General features: G+C 45.5%; 1 protein-coding gene across 3 annotated transcripts in view; it reads left to right on the top strand.

The window, feature by feature from the left end:
- The window catches only part of ADCK1 (aarF domain containing kinase 1), a 125,256-nt gene that overhangs the window by 14,218 nt on the left and 90,013 nt on the right, over nucleotides 1-21,025 (top strand). For all 3 annotated transcript variants that reach the window (XM_034769260.1, XM_034769262.1, XM_034769261.1), the window contains one exon: nucleotides 349-432. In XM_034769260.1, coding sequence (XP_034625151.1) covers nucleotides 349-432 — 84 coding nt within the window. The remainder of the gene's footprint in view (nucleotides 1-348; nucleotides 433-21,025) is intronic.

Here is a 21,025-nt window from a genome sequence, read left to right as displayed (position 1 = left end):
CCCAGGGGGGTTGGGATATTTAATTAATTCATTAATACCTGTAAAGTGCTTTGATGGCCTGGAATAGAAGGTGCTCTAGAAGTACAGAGTCTTACTTATTTTTCATAGCGCCATGTTACTGAGTTTCCTGCCCTGCAGGGAAGTTTTCCATAAGTGTAAACCACTGATTTTCATTGACATGAATATTTTTATTTGTATTACTTTTTGTTCCTTGTGACCCTTTTATTTTAAACTAAAATTAAATTTAGGGCCTAAAGCTAAATCGAAAGAGTCCCTTTAATAAAAGCTTTGTTGGCTTGATCAGAGATTATTGCAGAGTCTTCATACTGTTTCTGGCTTGGTTTTCAGACAGCTGTTATCACCTATGACTACCTCACTGCTCTCCGGAGTGTCCCGTATGGATCACAGGAGTATGCCTACCTCAAATCACAGGTAACATCACCATAGCACAGGGCTCTGTCCCCCAGAGGCTTGGCAAGCAAAGAGAGCTCTACCAAAGGCAATGCACTTCACCAAGCTACTTCCTTAGTCAGTCAGCCACTGGGATGAAAGCAGGTTCGATTCCCACTTCAGGCTCCTTGCTGCTTAGACTGAAGTGGAGCACCACTGAGCTGCTGGGGGAGTGGGAAGGCAGGTGGCCTTGTGTTGCTTAGCAACAGCAAGACAGTCTTGTCTCTGTCCTGCTTGGCCAGTTAGTTGGTGGGGGCTGTAACACAAGGTTTGAGTGAATTGAAATGGGGCAGATATGGTGGACGAGTGGTGAATCCTCTGGGATCAGTCAGGGCTGCAGAGCATCCCTGAAGAAATAGAGAAGTAATTGGGCAATCTAAGGGACTCTTTGCTGCCAGGCTTTCTGTCACTGTGTTCTGATGTAACTAATTAATATGAATAAAAATAGCATCTGTAGTGACAGGAACGAAGATTATAAATTACAACATCTCTGCCAAGGCCTTTCAAACTTGCCCTGCAGATCTCTTGTTTTTCAGTTCTGGGCCCTCCCCACCTGCACTGCCAGTGTCCTTCAATCCTGACCCACAGATCCTTGTTTTTCAGTTCTGTCCCTGCCCTGCAGCCCCTCTGCTGTACTAGTCCTGGGGCCTCTTCAGAGTAGAGAATATGGATTGAGCTGATCTATGCCATATTAGGCAGTAATTTTGCAATAGGACTACCAAGGCTGTTTAATTTTTCACCTAACACATCTAGGAGTTAGACTCCGGTGTCCTGAGGTGAAGAACTAGTGGATTGGGCCACCCATCCCCCTACTGCCACCACCAGTGCACCACACAGCCCTTCTTAGTATTTAGTAACATATACTTGGCTTTAATTAATGCAAAGTGCTTAGAAGTGTCTTGCAGAGCAGCCTGCCTAGGGTTGCTCTCACCTTCCCCTTCGACTAAAGAAACAGTGTTGTAGCTCTTCTAATCACAGGTGGGTGTCACTGATGCACTTGAAGAAACTGGTGGTAGATGCCAAAGTGACAAACTTGGGAGTTTGGAGCTTTCTCTCTCCGTCTGCCCGTGTCTCTCCCATCTCCATAACTCTCCAGTAGCCCTGAGGACTATGGCTTTCACTCTTGGATGCTGGGTCCAATCCAGCACTGGTTGTTAGTGAGTGAAAATCACGACCTTCTGGCAGCTGTCCATTAGTCTATGTGAATAAAGGTGGTGGGTTCTCAGTCCAGTTCCTAGTGGACAGGTGTGCACAGCACATGACCTGCCATCATAATCAACTGCCCCCCGCATTGGCAACTTCAGAGTAGTGGCCAAGGACTGAGTGGGAGACTGAACTCCCCTAGAGTTGATCAGGCCTGTGAGCAGTGTGGTGGGAGGAAACTTGCTCTGCCCCTGCCTAAGTTGTAGCTGTTGGCTCAGAAGCCTCCAGATTCCAGGCTTGTCAATCTGGCACCTTCCCCAGCATTAGAAGTGTTTTAAAAAGACTGTACCTTTGAAACCTGAGTCTGCAGAAGGGCCGAGTTGTAGCTGCTCTAAGAGAAGCTGAGGTGGTGGAGTTGCCGATGCTGCAGACTGCTTGTAGTTTGACAGCTGTTCCCAGCAGCCCTTGCAAAACTCCGACCTTTTGCCGTGTGTCTCCATGGCCTCATTAACCTCTGTCATGCTGCTTCTGATGGTTTGCCGATTTGTGCTCTGGGCATCAGAAAAGGGCCCTGTTCACTGGAGCTGTGCTGTGCTCTCCCCACTTGGCAGCCAAGACTAGCTGAGTCGGCACTTGTGCCTTGGCAGAGCGAGTCAGTGCGATGCAAGAGGGCTTAGCACCATGGCCTGCATTTTCTTCAAGTCTTAGGCTGCTGAGAGGGGAAAGCCAGGGATATGGAGGCTGTGAAGCAAATTCAGCCATAGCATGAGCAGGTGAAACTCCTTCAGTGAGCGTAGTATCCTGGCTTGTCTTGCTGTTGGGGGAGTATTATGGAGAGGAGCGTTTTAGCTGAAAATAACTAGGAATGTGGCCTTCTAGCAACGCTCTTGGGATGGCTGAGCTAGCAAAGTGTCAGATATGCAGAAGACAATGACCCTGCAGTGGGACTGGGGAATGGCATACAGAGCCCTTTGTTTTTTGGGCACTGGTCCCAGTCCAGCCCCAGGTGGGTAGTAACTGAAAGCTTTTACTACCTGAAAGCTATTCAGTGGTCTCTGTGGGCTGTGTTTGTTGGGTTTCTGTCTGGTGCCTCATGGATAAGTCATCAGAAAATCCACCATCAGACCTGGCACTAATTGGTCCCTTGTTGGCCATCAACAGTGGCCAAGAGAGACTGCATTGCCCTCTCAGCCTGAGGGTGAGTCCCTCCAGGTCAGGGGCATGGTGCTCTGGCAGGTGGCAGTATGTGTTTGAGGGACACCAGCCCCGGGGGTTGCCCATGTTACACCTGTTCGGTGGATAAACAGAAGTCTTCAGGGCTCTCAATCTGGCACCGACATCTCCTATCTTGTCAGCCTCCCCACCCCACCTTTTACTCCAGCAGTGATGCCAGCCTCAACCCCCTGTTTCTGTGCTGCTCCTGTGACTATTTTTGTGTTTCATCATCCAGGCCTGGCCTGATCTAAACGGCCATTACCACCTTCTGCCTCCCATCCCTCATCAATGCCCACATTAGCTAACAAAGCTACAAGAAACTAGCCAACTTACAACGGCCCAATAGAGAGTGACTTGGGGATAGCTGGCATTTATTTTAAAATATTGTGTATATATTCTGACTGGCTGTTTCCTCCCATGTCTTCTGCCCTTTGTATGCTGCTCGCTCGCTTAGTCTGCCAACTCCATGGGGCAGGGACTGTGTCTGCTTGCGAGTGTAGACCGTATACAGCACTTTGTGGGTGCTACTGGAATACAAAGAACACGATGCTCGCTCTGTAATAATAATTTCTATTAAGCAGCTAAACGGGAGACCCTGAATAACCCACTGTTTCAGTCGAGAGACAGGAAACCTCAGTGGCAGCACCAGTTCCTGAGCCTGTTGGGGCCAAACAGGGACATAGTCATTAGGAAACAATTAAATACAAAGCAGATTAAGAAAGAAACAGGTTCCCTGGGGACTCATAGCGAGGTTCTCACTTAGCTCCAAGGAAACCTCTTCAATCTCACTCTCTTTTTCTGTCCCTCATGGGCCACTTTTGATGCTAATGTTCTCAGCCAGGCAGTTCTCAGCACCTCTTTATGATCAGCAAATTGGGGGAGTATTTACTACTTCCTGTGAGACAACAGTGTGAGCTGGGATGTAGCCACGTCTCTCTGAGATCTGTAAACCTCAGCTTGATGCTCTCACTTTTCTTTCCCTTTCCCCGCCCTTGCTCCAGCCAGGAGGTGTGGGGAGCTACTTCTCTGCTAGTACTCCATGTCCTTTCCCAGCAACCAAGTGAGATAAGAGCCCTGTCCTTGCCACTCCTTCTGCTGATACTTATAGCTGTCCGTATCAGGAGTGAAACTGGCATAAGCCCTGTAAGTTTCACACCTGCCAGAGCAACCTTTCCAATCTATATTGGTGGCTTGGCAAGCAGGGTAACCCTAATCTTCAGTTTGCAGGGAGGAATCTCATGGCACTCTTGGCACTTTCTTCAGTTGCTGCTAATGCCAGTAAGTGCTGATCCAGTCATGTTGCAGTCATCTGTGGCCATGTTTAGCTCTGGAGACACTGGATACTTAGTAGGATGTATGTGTATGTCCAATGTCAGGAGCATCCCAGGAGATCAGTACTTTCACAGGTTTATGATATGGTCCTGATCATTCCTGCTAGTTGCTTAACTTGTTGTTGGTGGGACACATGCTAAGGTGGGCATTGCCTCTTGCTCATGCCCTCATGTGTCATTCAGATCACAGGAGAGATGAGGGATGTCAGCTCAGCCACCTTTGTCAGGTTGGAGATTTCTTACCTGATGTCTTCCTTCCTTCTCTGAATTGTGACATTTCTTCAGGTTCCCTCTCCTTCTGGGAAAACACAGCCTCTCCTTCTGGGAAAACACAGCTTCTCCGTAATGTCCCTGTCTCTCTAATCTCTCTTTTACCTACCCTGGGGCATTTTGAACGTGCTCATCACAATAGCATCTGGGTGCCACTGTTGACACTTCATAAATGGATGTTGTTGTCTTTCTGAAGGTGTCACAAAGCACAAAGTTTGTTTCATGGCTGCATCAAAGCGTGGTGGTGGTAGCAATTAGGTGTGTGCCATCTTGCCCATTGGTACAGAAATACTGCATGCTCGATGTGACACCCTGGCACCTCCTTATTCACAACAGTCATGTAATTAGGATATGTTTTGTATCAAGTGTGCCTTGGGAGGTATCATTCTAAAAGTCTTGATCTGCTAGACATTAATATCTCATTGGTGTGTATGTACTATTGTTGTATGTGAAGTTATGAAGTTTGGCTATGTATGTGTTACTGAAACATGTTGTGAGGTTGAAAACACCCACAAGCAGCCTTTCAGGTACAACAGTAAAAAGGCCGAACAATGTTAATGGCTTATTGAGGAAATGCACACAAGCACAAGGATTACCCCAGGAACTGTGTACAGTAAAAACCTCTCACTGCACAATGGGAACTGTTTGACTCAGGTCACAGCAAAAGAGCTTTCCAGCAAGTGGGAAGAAGATATAAAAGGGGGAAATGACATCTTGATGGTACCTCACTCTCCCTACAACAAAACACCTGGAAACACCTGAGGAAAAAAGACTGAACTGGGGAAGTGATGGTCCCAGGCGAAAGGGATTTCTCGCCTATGTATGAAAACCTGGGAAACCCCAGCTGCAAAGCAAAGGCAGCTTGTGCCTTAAGAATCTGCCAGCCTGCTTATCATTCAGGGTGAGAATTTGCTAATTCATATCTTACCTATCTCGTATGTTAAGATCAGTTTGCGTTTTTTGTTTATTTTCTAGGTAATCTGCTTTGATCTGTTTGCTATCACTTATAATCACTTAAAATCTATCTTTTTGTAGTTAATAAACTTATTTTATGTTTTAATCCAAACCAGCGCGCGTTTGACTAAGGTGTCTGAGGAAATCTCAGCTTCGTTACCACAAGTGTGCATGTCCTCTTCACATTGAGGGAGTGGCGGACTGAGTATTAAACCCATATACTGGCCAGATTTGACCAGGGCAGAATGGTACTGCTCTGGGGTCCTATGTTGTGAGGCTAATGGTTAGAGAGCCTGCATGTAACCACAGCTGGGTGTGTCTCTACCTGTGTGATGCTGGTGAAAGTGCAAGCTTGGAGGGCTTTGCAGCTTGTCACAGCAGCACAGTGTGAAAGGGAGCCCAGGCTGGTGGGTCAGAGGGCTTAGTGGTACCCCAGTTCCAGGTGGCACCCCAGCGAGAACCCATCACAGTCAACAGGCTTAAATAGGACAAAAATCCCATGATGCATCAGTTTAGTGTAAAATGTAGGTGCTGAGGACATGGATGTCATCATATGTTAATAGGGAGGTAGTGGAAGATGAGGAGGGAAGGAATCTGCACTAAGGAAGTCTCTGGACATATTTAGAATCTGTCCATGAATTAACTTTGTTGGCTTCAGAATTGCTTTGTCAGGGAAAAATCATTCGGGAAGGTTAATTACCTTTGAGAGCAGAATTGGGATGATCTCCTCAGTCAAGCTGCTGGTTATTGGACCTGGGCAATTAGTTGGAAGCTTCCACCTTCTGCTGCCACTATATGAAATACAGAGCTCTTGCTCTTGGGAGGCTATTCCTGGAAGCTGTAGTATTTGTCTCTTGAATGAGGGGGGCATTTATAAAGAGGACATTGGCATTTGGTGTAGTGGCCAGATTTCCGGAGCCTCCTGTCTCTGGAAGGAAGAGGGAAGTGTGTGTAAAGATGTCTTAAGACTTGCAGATGATTCAGGCTGGAGAAGGAGCCTATGTCTATGCTAATTTCTCATGATTCAATATATAACAGTTTGAAGTTTAAAGACTGAAGCTTTGCTTGCACCTGCTAAGGGACGTTCCAAGGAGCTCTCCATGGTGCTGCTCCAGAACAGCTCTGTTAGGGAATATATGATGCACCATCCCCTCGCAGCTTCATGAGCATAAGATCCTCCCACAGATATCCCTGCCGGTGTGTCTCCTCTATGAGCTGAAGGTACCCTCTCTATGGTGTGAGGTGAGCTGAGTCTCTGTGGCCCATGTCAGCTGATGAGAAGGGAGTTGGTGTGGCCATGTGAGAACATTACAAAAAAACCCTCTGTTTGTGGTGAACTGATCTGCGAACCTCAAATTAATTTCCCATGAGACCAAACTGCCTTTAGATGGTGAACTGGCTTGTAACCAGTGACAGAGAGGGCAAAAAGCATCATGTCCCATCCCCAACATCCTAAGCCAGCCAGTTGCCATATTTTGTGCTCCCTATTATGTCTCTTCTTCATCATCAGTGAGTGCTGTCGCATGGCCAGCTTCTATGTAGAATGGCCAGCTGGTGGTTTGGGGACTGTGTGGGTGTGAGTGCTACAGTCTAGTGAACCACCTGTCAACGTGGGAAACATTAGAACTGAAAATGTAACAGATAAAATAAATCCTATAATAAGATACTCCTCCCCCGCTTTCAGTCCCATCAATGGACTTGCCCATTTGTGAGTGTTACTTTGGTCTTGAACTCTGAAGCGCTAGAGATATTAAGCCAATCAGGTTGTGGGCTTAGCTGAACGTTGTTACGCACTTCAAGGTGTTTTGTTCAGAGAAAAGGTCTGTTCCATTGTCACTTCCTGGGAGGAGAGGAGGAAGGTGAGAGGCAGTAAATGACACCTCATTTAGTCTCAACTTGACTTCCTGCACCTTCATGTCTGAAATGGTCACTGGACATCTGTTCCAGCAGTAGGAACCTAGCAGCAAGTTGTGAACATGTCACTCACACACTGGATCATTCCACCAGCTGAAACTGTCTGATTTGTTGATTATCTGCAGGCTCCTTTGTGATTGTGTCTCTCTCTTTCCCCTATACCCTCATGGTAACAAAAAGGCTGTGTCTCACATGCGTTCTTGCTTCTTGCCTCCAGGTGGGGCTGTTCCTTCACTGTTCGGTTACAGACTATTTGGTAGCTTTGTTTCCTTACAGCTTCTTAAAGGTAAAAAATAGCCAGAGGAAATTTGAGGAACATCTAGCCAAATGTAGGAATGGAAGCACTAAGACATTCTTAAAGCACAAGCTGCAGAAAGTCTGTAGGTGAGTCCATGAACCTTTTGTAACTCCTGCATGTAAAGGGAGCAATCAGAGTGAAGAAAGAGGTGATTATTATTACTTTTGTTTTTGTATTTTGACAGCACCTAGAGACCTCATCTGAGATAAGGATCCCATTGTACTAGGTGATGTACACACATTGAGAGATGGTTCCTGCCTAAATGCCTGAAAAAGTCCACAGTTGAGATTCGTTTCTTTATCTTGGTTTTTACTGCAGAGGAGGAGGGTGCAAATACATATTCTGGTTTATTCAAGGAGTGACTGTCAAAGATAGGGGCATCAAAAACAAGACAGATGATGGAACTACCTGAGAAATTAAATTGCAGTCCGTGACTAAGGGCCTGTTCCACTGACATCTGTGGGCTTTGGATTAGGCCCCAGGAACAGATGGCATCTGTCTGAGGACCCAAATGGCTGAACTCCTGGCAGCTTGTGTGGCTTATTTGAAAGCAGTTATTAAAACAAACGACCCAGAGGGTGGCCAGTGATATATCCATCTATTGGTATATTTGGTCTTTGCAGCTACCTGCTGGGCCCTCTACTGTCCTATGACACCCTTCTCCATGAAGCAGCAAGCTCTGAGGAAAAGAGCAGCAAACATGGGTCCTCCAAGCATACCTAGAGTGGACTTTCCAGAGCAGCCATTTTGGAAACCAGAGCCCTGGTCGTCCAAAGGCTAGAAGCGTTAGCAACGGTCAATCATGGCCCTGCTGGCTCAGGTAAAAAGATCTGCCTGGCTTTAGCAGGTCAGTTCCTGCCTGGGAGCAGAGGAGTGAAAATGGGTGGTGCTCTCAGGCTAAAGGAGCTTGGCAGGTAGCCAGAGTTTATGGCTATCTAAACTTATACTGAGATTGAAAAGGGAGAAGGGCCTGAGGATGTTGGTCTGTGGAGGGGCTAGAGACAAAAGGGTCCATCAGGAAGAGGCCCCGTGAGTTAGCAGCAAAGGATTGAGGTGAGCAGCATGTGGCTGCTGTTTATAGGGTCCTTGGGTTGGAACCCGGAGTAGTGAGTGGGTCTTGGTTCCCCCACCACCACAGGAAAAGTGGCATAAACTGGAAAAGGGAGCAGGCCTTATTTGGGAGCCCAAACAAAGGGCTGAATTTAAAGGGCCCAGAGCTGAGGCTGAAGACCCTACCAAGGGCAAAGGGACTGTTTGTATTGGACTCTTTAGACCCCTGGTAGGGGTTCACTTTGACCTCTGTGACTTGGCTTGAGGGCCAAGCCACTGAAGACCCACCAAAGTCAGCTGGCAACCTGCAGGAGCACTAGGGGGGAGAAAAGGACTGTGGTACTGCATGCCGTTGCTCAGAGGCGCTCAGGAGGTGAGGGCCCATTTACACTATCTTAAAACTAGAAACTAAAGTTGGCTTGAGAATTGTAAACCCAAGAGTTTTACTTCAGGCTGAGAACAATAGCTAAGAGAATCATAAAGATTGCTGGGGCAAATCAGTGCTGGTAAGGATAAGTCATGCTTCTCAAGCCTGTTTTCTTTTTTTATCTTGAGTTCATAAAGATATACCTGTCCTGAACTCAGTGTATGCTCCAAATGCTACCAATGTCAGCTTGCAATAATAACTCCCCACTAAAATCTACAGACCCCACTTCCAACACCCCTCCACCCAAAGAAAAGCTTGAGAAGACAGATAGGCCTTGGAACATACCCTGATGGTCAGCAAAGTTGAGATTTGTCAGAGTGATAGGGGAAACAACTTACAGATTCAAGGGTCCTGAATTGACACCACCCACCTACTCCTGACATTGAAACCTAGAGACCGTTGCCTTGAATGTTCCAGCTGACCTGAAGCACAAAGAGAAAGGTGGGTCTCTTAGCTGTGCAGGATCCAAACCTTAAAAGAATCCATCAGCTACATCCAGCACCTTGAGTTGCAAAGCAAAAGTCAGTCTCCTTGTCAGCTGAGGATGAAGGAGAACCCTGCTGGTCAGTGCTGTTCTCTGGATGTCCTGAAGCGGCAGAGGATGAAAAAAATCTCCTATGGTTGTGTGACTTATTAACAAGGGTGGGTGAGCCTTCTCAGACACGCCTTCTGCCTACTCACAGCATCTCCTCCAGAGGTGAGTATCTTTGAAAGAGTTAAAGGGGAACCAATGGCCCTCATTCCTTTAGATTTTCTAAAGGCTTTTGATAAATGTGCCACTGCTCAATATATTTAATAACCATCTGGAAAAGGAGGCAAAGTGACAAAATGATTTACCTTAGTCAGGACTAGGGAGGCCTGTGAAGACTTAAAGACAATGAGGGAATTGATCAACCTGATGCCAGGTTAAAATCACGGTAGATAAGAGACAGGTTGTGCACATTGGAAAGGTCCAGTTAAGCTGTTTGTGCACACATTGGGCTCTCAGGAAAAAGCACTGACTACCCAAATGCCACTAAGAAGGTGGGAGTGGCCAGAAAAACAGGGAGGAGAGGTAAATTATGCTGGATGTCAGAGGCTTTTGATAATGACTATGGTTGATGGTGACGTGGCAGGCACCATGTAGTGAAGTTTCCAGATCTGGCTCAATCTTGCAGATCCAAGAATCTCTAGGACAGCCCTCAATTGGTGCCAGGTAAGGCCAGAGTATGTACCCCTTTGTGTGTCCATGGAGAGTTTGAGAGCATGGTGTGCTGAGGTGTTTTTGTCCATCCTGGGGACGAGGCTTACAAACATTCAGTGCTACCTTTGAATATAATGTGTGATTGAAGGAAGGCCAGACCTCTGTGAGACTGGCCTTGCACACAAAGTCAAACCACTCTGTGCTCAGGATTTGGTACTGAGATGATGTCCCCTGGATAATGGGGATGCATAAATGCTGGAGAAAAGGCTGGCATTGGATATTGGGGATATTCTGAGTACCAGGGTCCAGGCTAGCATTGGATATCAGGGATAAATGCTGTAGACTTGCTGTGCTAAACCAGTGACCTTATCTGATTCTCCCCAAAGTGCGTATGATAAAGGAATATGCTGGAGGGTAACACACAATTATCTTACCTGTCAAACCAGTGTCTTCATTTAGCCTGTTATGTCAGTGCCCAGGGAATAGCTGTAATGGGCAGTGACTTACAGACACTTCTCCGAGGTTGGCATGAATGTTGAAGGCGTCTTAGTGGGTCCTAGGCAGGCGCTGGGGGCTAATGTGGGAGCCACGTTGTTTGCACACTTGAGCGAAAGGCCTGTCCTGAGAGAAATCACCTTCATTTCCATCCATTGAGCACCACGGGGTGGGGAGGGATTTTGTCTGTACCAGGCAGAGTGAGACGGGGGCTAGGATGAAGGAATCTGTGCTTCTCTGAGCTACAGCAGCTGCTGACTTAGTTCAGGGACAAAACAAAATGGAGCGTTCACGACCAGCTGTGGTGGCCCCTTTTAATGAATAAGGGAATTGTTTGGGTGATCGGTCTAGAAAGGTGTTGGTGTAAGTAAGTGTGTGCGCATGTGAGCATCTGGACAAATGCTTGTGTATCTTTGTACACGTCTCTGTAGGCATCTGTGTGTGTGTTCATACGTGGGTCTGTATGTTCCTGTTGAAATAGCCATTTATAATCAGAATCCCAGCTGCCAAAGTGGCCACGGGGAGACCCTTTCTCAGTAGGCGTGAATCCAAGATGGCAGCCAGCTTCCTTGGAACCCTCATGTTGCTGCAGCCCTTTGACAGCCCTGTCTCTGTGGCTGCAAATTCTGCTGATGGAAGTTGCTCTGCCTGCTGCACGGGCTCCCACCTCCACAGCTGTATCGCCCAGACAGGGCTGACACCAATAACAACTTGTTTTTGTCAGTACGCTGAGCTGATGTGACTTGGAAATGACCCCTGGGGAGCAGATAAACACAGAAACAAGAGTCATCTCTACAGAGGCCCTGCGCTGGTCATAGCCACATTTTAATGATGGACTTGCACACCCAGAGAGCTTTCTGAATTATCCCCCTTACCACAGATCCATTTACTGTCTTGCCAGCTTTGCTGAATTTCAAAGTGCATTGAAAGGGGTCACTGACAAAGGTATCTTAAAAAATAATGGTAAAGTAACTTTTCCTTATAATTACTGCCCCAGGGGCTTGAATTTGAAAGCTGATTTATTGTTGTGGGGTTGCACAGGAATAACTGTACGTGCTGGTTTGTTATTGTATGCTCAAGGGCATCAAGCTCCACAGGCAGGTTTGTTTATTGTAGGGTGCTGGGCTCCACACACAGCTTCTATTGTAGGTTTGCTGGCATGTACCCACTGTTACTATCATTGAGCTCTATGCTCTGCAGGCTGGATGTTTATTGTAGGGTTGCATTGGGCTTTCCAAACTTGTTTGTGATTGTGGGTTGCTCTGAGAGGAGAAGTTTGGGAGCTGTCATTTCACTGCTGGAGTATGTCCACCATGCCCGCTTCAAGGCAACAGGGATTTCCACAGCCCAACAAGAGGTGACTTGCGTGCCCACTGCCCATCTCCCTCCCTATTCTTCTGTCTCCCCTCTCCTTCCCATGTTCAGTGCAGCCTCCTCACTCCTGGTTCTTGCATTGGCCTTGGCTTCGGCTTGGCAGAGTCTGCTTCGAGAGTTATGTGCTGTCAGAGCAGGAAGCAGTGATCCCTGACCAAGGGACAACACTAATGAAACCTGGCTTTGGAATTGGGGGAGCTGAGAAAGGGGTCTGAGCTGTCTCCTTGCACACTGCAGGGTTCCCATAGCTTGGGCTCCAGCCCAAGCTCAAATGTCTACACAGCAATTTTACAGCCTGAGTTAGCTGTAATTGATGAATTGCTGTGTAGATGTACTGTCTGAGACCAGTGTCAATCAGATTAATCCATGGATTTCTTTGTTCTTTGGCGACTTCTCTGAGAGGGGACTAGTCTGGACCAGGAGGAGAGGTGAGGTGTTTTTTTTTTTTTTAATTTGGTGCTTAGGAAAGTAAGAAGCTAGCAATATTGGCTAGACCCAAACACTATGCAGGCTTCCTGCATACAGCTTTGTTGGTGCCCCTCAATTTTGACCTGCACTCCTCCAATTCCAGCCCAGCCTGCTTCCCAGCTGTGCTGATACATCTCCCCACCCTATTTCAGTGCTGCTGCCCCTGAATCCTGCCCTGTACCCCTTTCATTTTAGCCCTGACCCTAGTTCTGCTAATGTCCCTCAATCCTGACATGTCCTAGGTACCTCCATCCTATTCCATCCCTATCCCCAACTCTGCACCTCAGTCTGGACCTGCAGCACACCCTGCAGTGTCAGTGTTCCCAGCCCAGAGACAGCCAATTGTACAGTGGTTTTTCCCAATGCGGTCATTAGGAACTAGGCTACGACCCACCAAATTCTTTATTTTCACTTGGGATCTGAGTCCATGTGTCCTGAGGTGGCAGGTAAATTCACCACCTGTTCATCTGGAGCTGCCCTCCTACTCTCCCTCACTGAGTGTTAGTCTCCCAGGCTACAGTTTATTATGCTCACAGCACGTGTCCAAGCTGACAGATCAAAGCTCCTTTTCTTTAGCAGAATTCCTAGCATTGCTTGTATCAGTACTAATCCTAAGGGAAGATTTCAGAGTAGCAGCCGTGTTAGTCTGTATCCGCAAAAAGAACAGGAGTACTTGTGGCACCTTAGAGACTAACAAATTTATTTGAGCATAAGCTTTCGTGGGCTACAGCCCACTTCATCAGATGCATAGAATGGAACATATAGTAAGAAGATATATATACATACAGAGAACATGAAAAAGTGGGAGTAGCCATACCAACTGTAAGAGGCTAATTGATTAAGATGAGGTATTATTAGCAGGAGAAAAAAAATGTTTGTAGTGATAATCAAGATGGCCCATTTTAGACAGTTGACGAGAAGGTGTGAGGATACTTAACATGGGAAAATAGATTCAATATGTGTAATGACCCAGCCACTCCCAGTCTCTATTCAAACCCAAGTTAATGGTGTCTAGTTTGCATATTAATTCAAGCTCAACAGTTTCTCGTTGGAGTCTGTTTTTGAAGCTTTTCTGTTGCAAAATTGCCACCTTTAAGTCTGTTACTGAGAGGTTGAAGTGTTCTACTGGTTTTTGAATGTTATGATTCCTGATATTAGATTTGTGTTCATTTATTCTTTTGCGTAGAGACTGTCCAGTTTGGCCACCTATTATATCACCAGCACCACTCTCTGCAGCATCCTGGGTTCTCCTTAGGGTCTCTCATCTGAGAACTGACCGACCTCAGCTTGTTTAGCATGGTGAAATCTGATGAAGTCACGGCCCAAGAAACTGATTTTTTTAAACCACCCTGGAAGCCCATTATATTTCCTATTATTATTATTTAAGTCTATTATTTACAAAAATCACAACACACTCTCCTTTTGTGGTGAGACTTTTTCATTTACTTAAAAAATATATAATTGTGGGACATATGTGCAGTTAATGAAAGAAAGTTCCTTAAATATATAAATACACTGTTGACTGCTTATAATTGTGGGACATATGTGCAGATAATTAAAGAAGAAGCAGTACATAGACTAGGCCATTCCCCACACAACCGCCACCCTTATGACAGGTGCCCACTGCCACCCTTCCCCACCCGCATTGCTCAACAAATTTCATCTGAAGTTGGAAAATGAATTCTCAGTCACAACATGCCTAGTAATTAACTGCACTGTAATTCCAATGTGCAGTGCTGTCACCCACCATCGGGAGGGGTGGGGAAGGCGTTGGTATTTTGTTGATGCTTGAACATTTATTTTCTTCATCATTTTGACACCAGAGGTAATTGCTATTCCTGATATATTCTCTCGCTACCATTACAAAGCAACTGTTAGGGACAAATTAATTATGAAGACTCTCGTTATGGCAGATTAATAGGTCTATGGAGGAGATTTCTTTCCTTTCCTTCTTCTTTTGGGCAACTGGATACTAACATCTAACAGCTCCCAGATATCCGTTAATGGCATGTGTTGTCTGTATGAGCCAACAAAATGTTGTTGCAGATGGGGATTTACAAAAATGAAAGCAAATGTAATGGGGTTCCAGGGTTGTGTTTACTGATTAGTTCTTTGTTTGGGTTATTTTTGTTTTTTTTCTTTTTTGTGCTGTGTTCCTCTCAGATCTTGTATGCTAAGCAGGTTCAGGTCTGGTCATGTCATCTGGGTGGGCAGTGCCCAGAGAAATCCCAGGGTCTGCAGTAAGCCATAGAGATGATTCAATGTTTTCTGAGTCATTACTGACTGTAGGTCCCAGAGTGGTGCTAGGGAGTGCTGTGCTTCTGGAGTTGCTGTTTCTTTACATGAGATGTAAAGCCCAGTCCTGTCTACTTTATGACCATACAGGTTTCATGCAAGATTAATTAGGAGTGTTGGATCTTGTGTCATGGTCAAATTTTTAATCTGGGCTAATTATATGCCATCTCCTTACCTTCCTCCTCAAGTTTCAAATTTTCACTTTTTGGTCCAAACTATTGTTAGTGTGTTTTGCTAAGCAGCTGTTGCATACTACCCCAGAAGTAACTGCATTCCTCTTGTGGAAGTGATTTCTCTCTCTCTCTCTCTCTCTCTGTGTATGTGTATATATATATATACACACACACACACAAATGTGCGATTCTGTCTCCATGTCGCTGTTGTGTTTAATAAAACATCTCTGAGGGTGAGATTTACCTGCATTTAGTTTCCTACTGTATTAGGCTTAGACTTGCATGTTTTTGTTTTATTTTGCTTGGTAATTTACTTTGTTCTGTCTGTTATTACTTGGAACCACTTAAATCCTACTTTTTATACTTAATACAATCACTTATTTCTTATTGACCCAGAGTACGTAATTAATACCTAGGGGAGCAAACAGCTGTGCTCTATCAGTATTATAGAGGGCGAACAATTTATGAGCTTACCCTGTATAAGCTTTATACAGAGTAAAACAGATTTATTTGGGGTTTGGATCCCATTGGGAACTCGGGGTCTGGTAGCTAGAGACAGGAGCACTTCTTAAGCTGTTTTCAGTTAAGCCTGCAGCTTGTGGGACATGTGGGTCAGACCTGGGTCTGTGTTTGTAGCAGGCTAGCATGTCTGGCTCAACAAGACAGGGTACTGAAGTCCCAAGCTGCCAGGGAAAACAGGCTCAGAGGTAGTCTCAGCACATCAGGTGGCAATCTGAAGGGGATTTCTGTGACCCTTACCAATCTTGTGAGCTTGCTGAGTTCCCCAGACATTGGTGTTTTCTCAGAAGACAGCCCCCTGCCTCAGAAGCAGAACAAGTAATGACGATGGGTCTGCCATGTATAGAGACACCCAATCTTCTTGAGGTCAGAACTGGACAAGACATCTGATAGCTTTATTGACTAGTGAATTTGAAGCTCCTGTAGTGTGTTTGGCATTTACAAATGCAGCAGGCCTAGATCTTGGAGGTTCATTCACCTCAAACATGCTGTGGGTGAAAAAAGTCAACACTTGGCAATTGAAAGGGCAAAATGGTTAATCCATAAAGATATGCAAGGAGAATATAAATTCCATCTCCTTCATGGTTCAGCTGAACCAAGTCAAAGAGCAGCGAAAGTAAGCTTGATCTGGTTCATTGTGGTCACATTAGTGATAGGGCAGTGGGAAGATAGTATTGCTATGTGATCGTTTCTATGTGGTGCTGGGTGGGGGAAGTGGAAACATATCAGCACCACAATGGAAGCAATGTGGTCTATTCTGCAAAGTGACTGTTAAACATGGAGCACGACCTCTACCCCCACCCCCCACATGCTACTTCAATGATCCAGGTCAAATATTCTTAGAAGTAAAATGATTTATCGGTAGCTGCTATCTCTGACTCAACCTAAGATCTGAAATCATGCTGGGTTCTCTGTGGCTTCTGCATCACCATCTCTGATAAAGATTGTGCATGGCAAATGCTGCCCTCAGTGACACTGGGTAACCCTGCTGTCTCCAGATTCTCCTTTCATTTACACCTGGGCAACCCTCATGTCTTCAGTGGGAATGCAAAGGTGTAACTGAGGGTGGAATCTCATCTTGTAACTGCAATGTAATGATTCTGTTAATGATGTGTAAGTCAGAATAGGCATCAGCTAACGCTCTGGTAGCTATCTCATCTCTATGGGGCTAAGAATAGAGATCGCTCCCTCTCCCTTAGCTGTGTGGCCTCTGCAGGGCTAATAGACTCCAGCTTCCTTTCCCGTTGCTGGGCTGGCTCTGCAGAGCTAGCAGAAGCAAGAAGCTGGGGAAACTTTCTTTTGTCTTTGAAGTCAGCAACTCTGATGCTGGGCAGGGAACAGCTCTGCTTTTAAAAGTAGGACTGTACTTTAGTGGTCACTACTTTCTTACTGCCACTGGTACCAGTGCCACTGTCTCACCACTAAGACACAATGCTATAACTATAGCTACAATTTTGTAAAATGACAGTTTGATCCCATTGTTGTCTCTCCAGGCCCCCTACTTAATCTAATTTAATCTGACTGTGGCATTTCTAACATACTCATCTCTGTAGTATCAGGGCACCCTGGTAACTAATGTATCCAAAGCGGAAGATGGGGAACAGGATGCTATTTTTGAAACATTTCAGAAAGCTCAGAGTTTCCCCTAAGGAGGAGGCAATAATAGGGGAAAGGAATTTGTTCCCCTCTCCAGTTTGGTAAATGAGCATTTCATTGGGACATTGAGAGCTCCAGCATGACCACTCTGGAAGCCTTAGGTTGGCCTTTCTTCTGGCTTTCAGCTGCTGAGGCTGTGGCAGGTGTGCTGAATGCCATCACCATGGCTGGGCGGCTGTAGCTGTTGGAGCCAGTTTGTTGCATTAGTCTCAACTGATGGAGTTACTTGCTGGGAGGGGGATGTTGCATAAAAGAGAGAGCTGACTTTGAAGGCCTAATTGTCTGACAGTGACTCTGATTTATTGGAGGTCAGTCATGAGGGAAGGTTCTCCCATGGCTTCGTAACTGGTTAAAAGATCGGAAACAAAGGGTAGGAATAAATGGTCGGTTTTCACAGTGGGGAGAGGTAAATAGTGGATCCCCAAGGATCTGTACTGGGACTTAGGCTGTTCATCGTATTCATAAATGATCTGGAAAAAGGGGTGGGGGTAAACAGTGGGGTGGCAAAGGTTACAGATGATACAAAATTGACTCAGGATAGTTAAGTCCAAAGCAGACTCTGAAGAGTTACAAAGACATCTCACAAAACTGGGTGACTGGGCAAGAACATGGCAGATGAAATTCAGTGTTGATAAATGCAAAGTAATGTACATTGGAATACATAATCCCAACTACACATACAAAATGATGGGGACTAAATTAGCCATTACCACTCAAGAAAGAGATGTTGAAGTCATCATGAATAGTTCTCTGAAAACATCTGCTCGATGTGCAGCAGCAATTCAAAAGGCTAACAGAATGTTAGGAACCATTAGGAATGGGATAGATAATAAGACATAAAATATCCTAATGCCACTATATCAATCCATGGTACACCCACACCTTGAAGACTGTGTGATGTTTTGGTCTCCCCAACTCAAAAAAGATACATTGGAATTGGAAAAGGTGCAGAGAAGGGTAACAGAAATGATTAGGGGTATGAAAAAGCTTCCGTATGAGTGGAGATTAAAAAGACTATGACTGTTCAGCTTGGAAAAGAGATGACTGAGGGGGCATATGATTGAGGCCTATAAAATCATGAATGGTGTGGAGAAAGTGAATAAAGAAATGTTATTTACACCTTCACGTAACACACAAACTAGGAATCACCCAGCGATATTAATAGGCTGCGGGTTTAAAACAAACATAAGGAAGTACTTCACACAATGTACACTTAACCTGTGGACCCTGTTGCTGAGGATGTTGTGGAGGGCAGAAGTACAACTGGATTCAAGAAAGAATTAGATAAATTCCTAGAGGCTAGGTCTATCAATGCCTGTTAGCTGAGACAATCAGGGACGCAACCCTATGCTCTGGGTGTCCCTAAACCTCTGACTGCTAGAAGCTGGAACTGGATGACAGGAGATGGATCACTTGATAAATTGCCCTGTTCTGTTCACTCCCTCTGAAGCACCTGGCACTGGCCACTGTCAGAAGACAGAATACTGGGCTAGATGGACCATTGGTCTGACTAGTATGACCGTTTTTATGACAGATAGCTGGTAGGGTGGAATTAGACTGATGGGAAGGTAAGAAAGGTGATGATGTCAGCCTGGATTCTTCTGTGCAGGTGAAATTGATGTGACAGTTCCTTCTCTCCAGCAGCAGCACCTGAGTAGGCGGTTTCCCTGATCACCATGCTCACATGCTAATGGGGACAGAGCATTGGCCACCTTTGGTCCAGACCTTGCTCCCACCACATCACAAGAACCTTTAGATCCTCCCCTTCTCACAAGCAAATATGCATTTTTGTCCCCTCCTCTAGAGGATGGTTGGAGAAAGTTCCTGACTTCACACTGGTGCATCAAGCTGTAGTGTCCTTGAGCATGTATGTTTCAGCAGTGCTGCCACCCTTTTCCTTGGTGTTTTTAAGGCTGTAGAGAGACAGGATACTGGAGAAGTGTTTGGTGAAAGGTTTTCACCTAATCCTAATGCAGTGGAAGGTTGGGGAGCCTCCCATTTTAAGGCAAAACTTCCATTGACTTCATTGATAACAGGAGCAAGCTTGTAATGCTCACAGTTGGTGTATTCTTACTGCCCCATGTTAGTATGGCTGCCTGTGTAGTAAGATTGTTTCCTACACACTAGAAAGGCATGGGTTTGTGTCCCATGCCAGAGCTTGTGCCCATCCCAGATGCTGACTGCTTTGCAATGCTAGGAAGGTGCCATTCTGCAGAGGAAATGTTAAACTTACTAGTCTTTTCTATGAATCTCTGGGGTATGGTTGTCCAAGTGGAAATTAACAATCCCCCACAATCCCCCTCTCTCTCAAAAAGAAAAGAGTGTAGGGGGTAAGCGATTTGGGATATCTGGAGTGTGAAAAGCATTGTATAAAGCTCCACTGTGTTCTCTCCCACCTCAGCAGCATGCAGGATCGATATAGATAAAGGAATATCAATATAGATTACTGGCTAGCTGGATCGGGGGAAAGTCAATGGGACCTGGGCTCCTAAGTGTCTCAGTCACTTTTGAAAATGGGACTTCAGGTCCTAACTCATTAGGGACTCTTGAAGATGTTACCTGAAGTCACAGGTGCTGTCAGAGGGCAGTCTCAGATATCATTGTAAGGCAGATATACAGTGGTGTGGTAAATGTTAAATAGACGCAGCGGTTGCTATTGAATATCTGTCCACCTTCTTACAGCAGGTTTAGCTCAGTCCGTATTATAAAACCATTTGAGTACGTTTTCATAGAGTTGCCAGTTTGGGCATCTGGGTGTGACTGTGGATACAGTGTTGAGCAGGTGCCAAGAGGTTCTCACACTTTCATCATATCAGCTGAGCTCATGTTGATCAGGGACAAAGTTGCATGTCAGCAAAGGAGTGTTCTGAGCCCTTTTACTTCCAAGGTGGCAGCATTGCAGTCCCTACAGAGGCCCCGAAGAAGCCAGTTGTCAGCTATTAGATGTGCTGTAATCCATCCCATTCCAACCACTTTCTTTATTAGCATATTCAGTGCCATCAAAAGATACTTAAAAATACTGACAAATTGGAGGGGTTTCAGAGAAGAGCAACCAATTGATCAGAAGGCTGGAGGGACTGATTTACAAGGAGGATTAAAAAAAACGTGTGTAACACAGTTGAGCAGTGATTAAGTGGGGAACATGATGATTTATTTACACATCATCATAAATGTGCGTGGTGCTTAGCAGACAAATAGAATACAATGCCTCTACCCTGAAGAGCTTACAGGGCTTAATCTTGAGCTCCTTATTCATCTTTTACTCAGTCTTTTCTCCCATTGACTTCAGTGAGAATATTGTCAGCGTGAGGATTTTGGAGATTGAGCCTAAATTAACACATAACCTATCTTAATGTGTGAAGATAACAGATCCTGGGGTGAGGAGTAAAGGGAAGGGGGAGGGTTACAGTAGTAAGAGCTGATGGTCACTTTGATACAACTCTGAAGGATGTATACACCAAGGAGAGAGGAACTATATAGGGTGGTAACTAGGAGCAATGGGATGAAAGTGAGAAAGGGGAAATGCAAGCAGAATATCTCAGTATGGTTTGATCAATCTGTGGAATTGTCTCCTAAGGCAAGTGGTGGAAACCCAATCACTTGAGTGATGTTAAGTATCAGAAGGGTAGCCGTATTAGTCTGAATCTGTAAAAAGCAACAGAGGGTCCTGTGGCACCTTTAAGACTAACAGAAGTATTGGGAGCATAAGCTTTCGTGGGTAAGAACCTCACTCCTTCAGATGCAAGAAGTGAGGTTCTTACCCACGAAAGCTTATGCTCCCAATACTTCTGTTAGTCTTAAAGGTGCCAC

Source organism: Trachemys scripta, chromosome 4 (assembly GCF_013100865.1).
Source record: "Trachemys scripta elegans isolate TJP31775 chromosome 4, CAS_Tse_1.0, whole genome shotgun sequence".
NCBI classification, from domain to species: domain Eukaryota; kingdom Metazoa; phylum Chordata; order Testudines; family Emydidae; genus Trachemys; species Trachemys scripta.
Note: the sequence above shows the minus strand (reverse complement) of the source record. Positions and strands in the feature narration are given on the sequence as shown.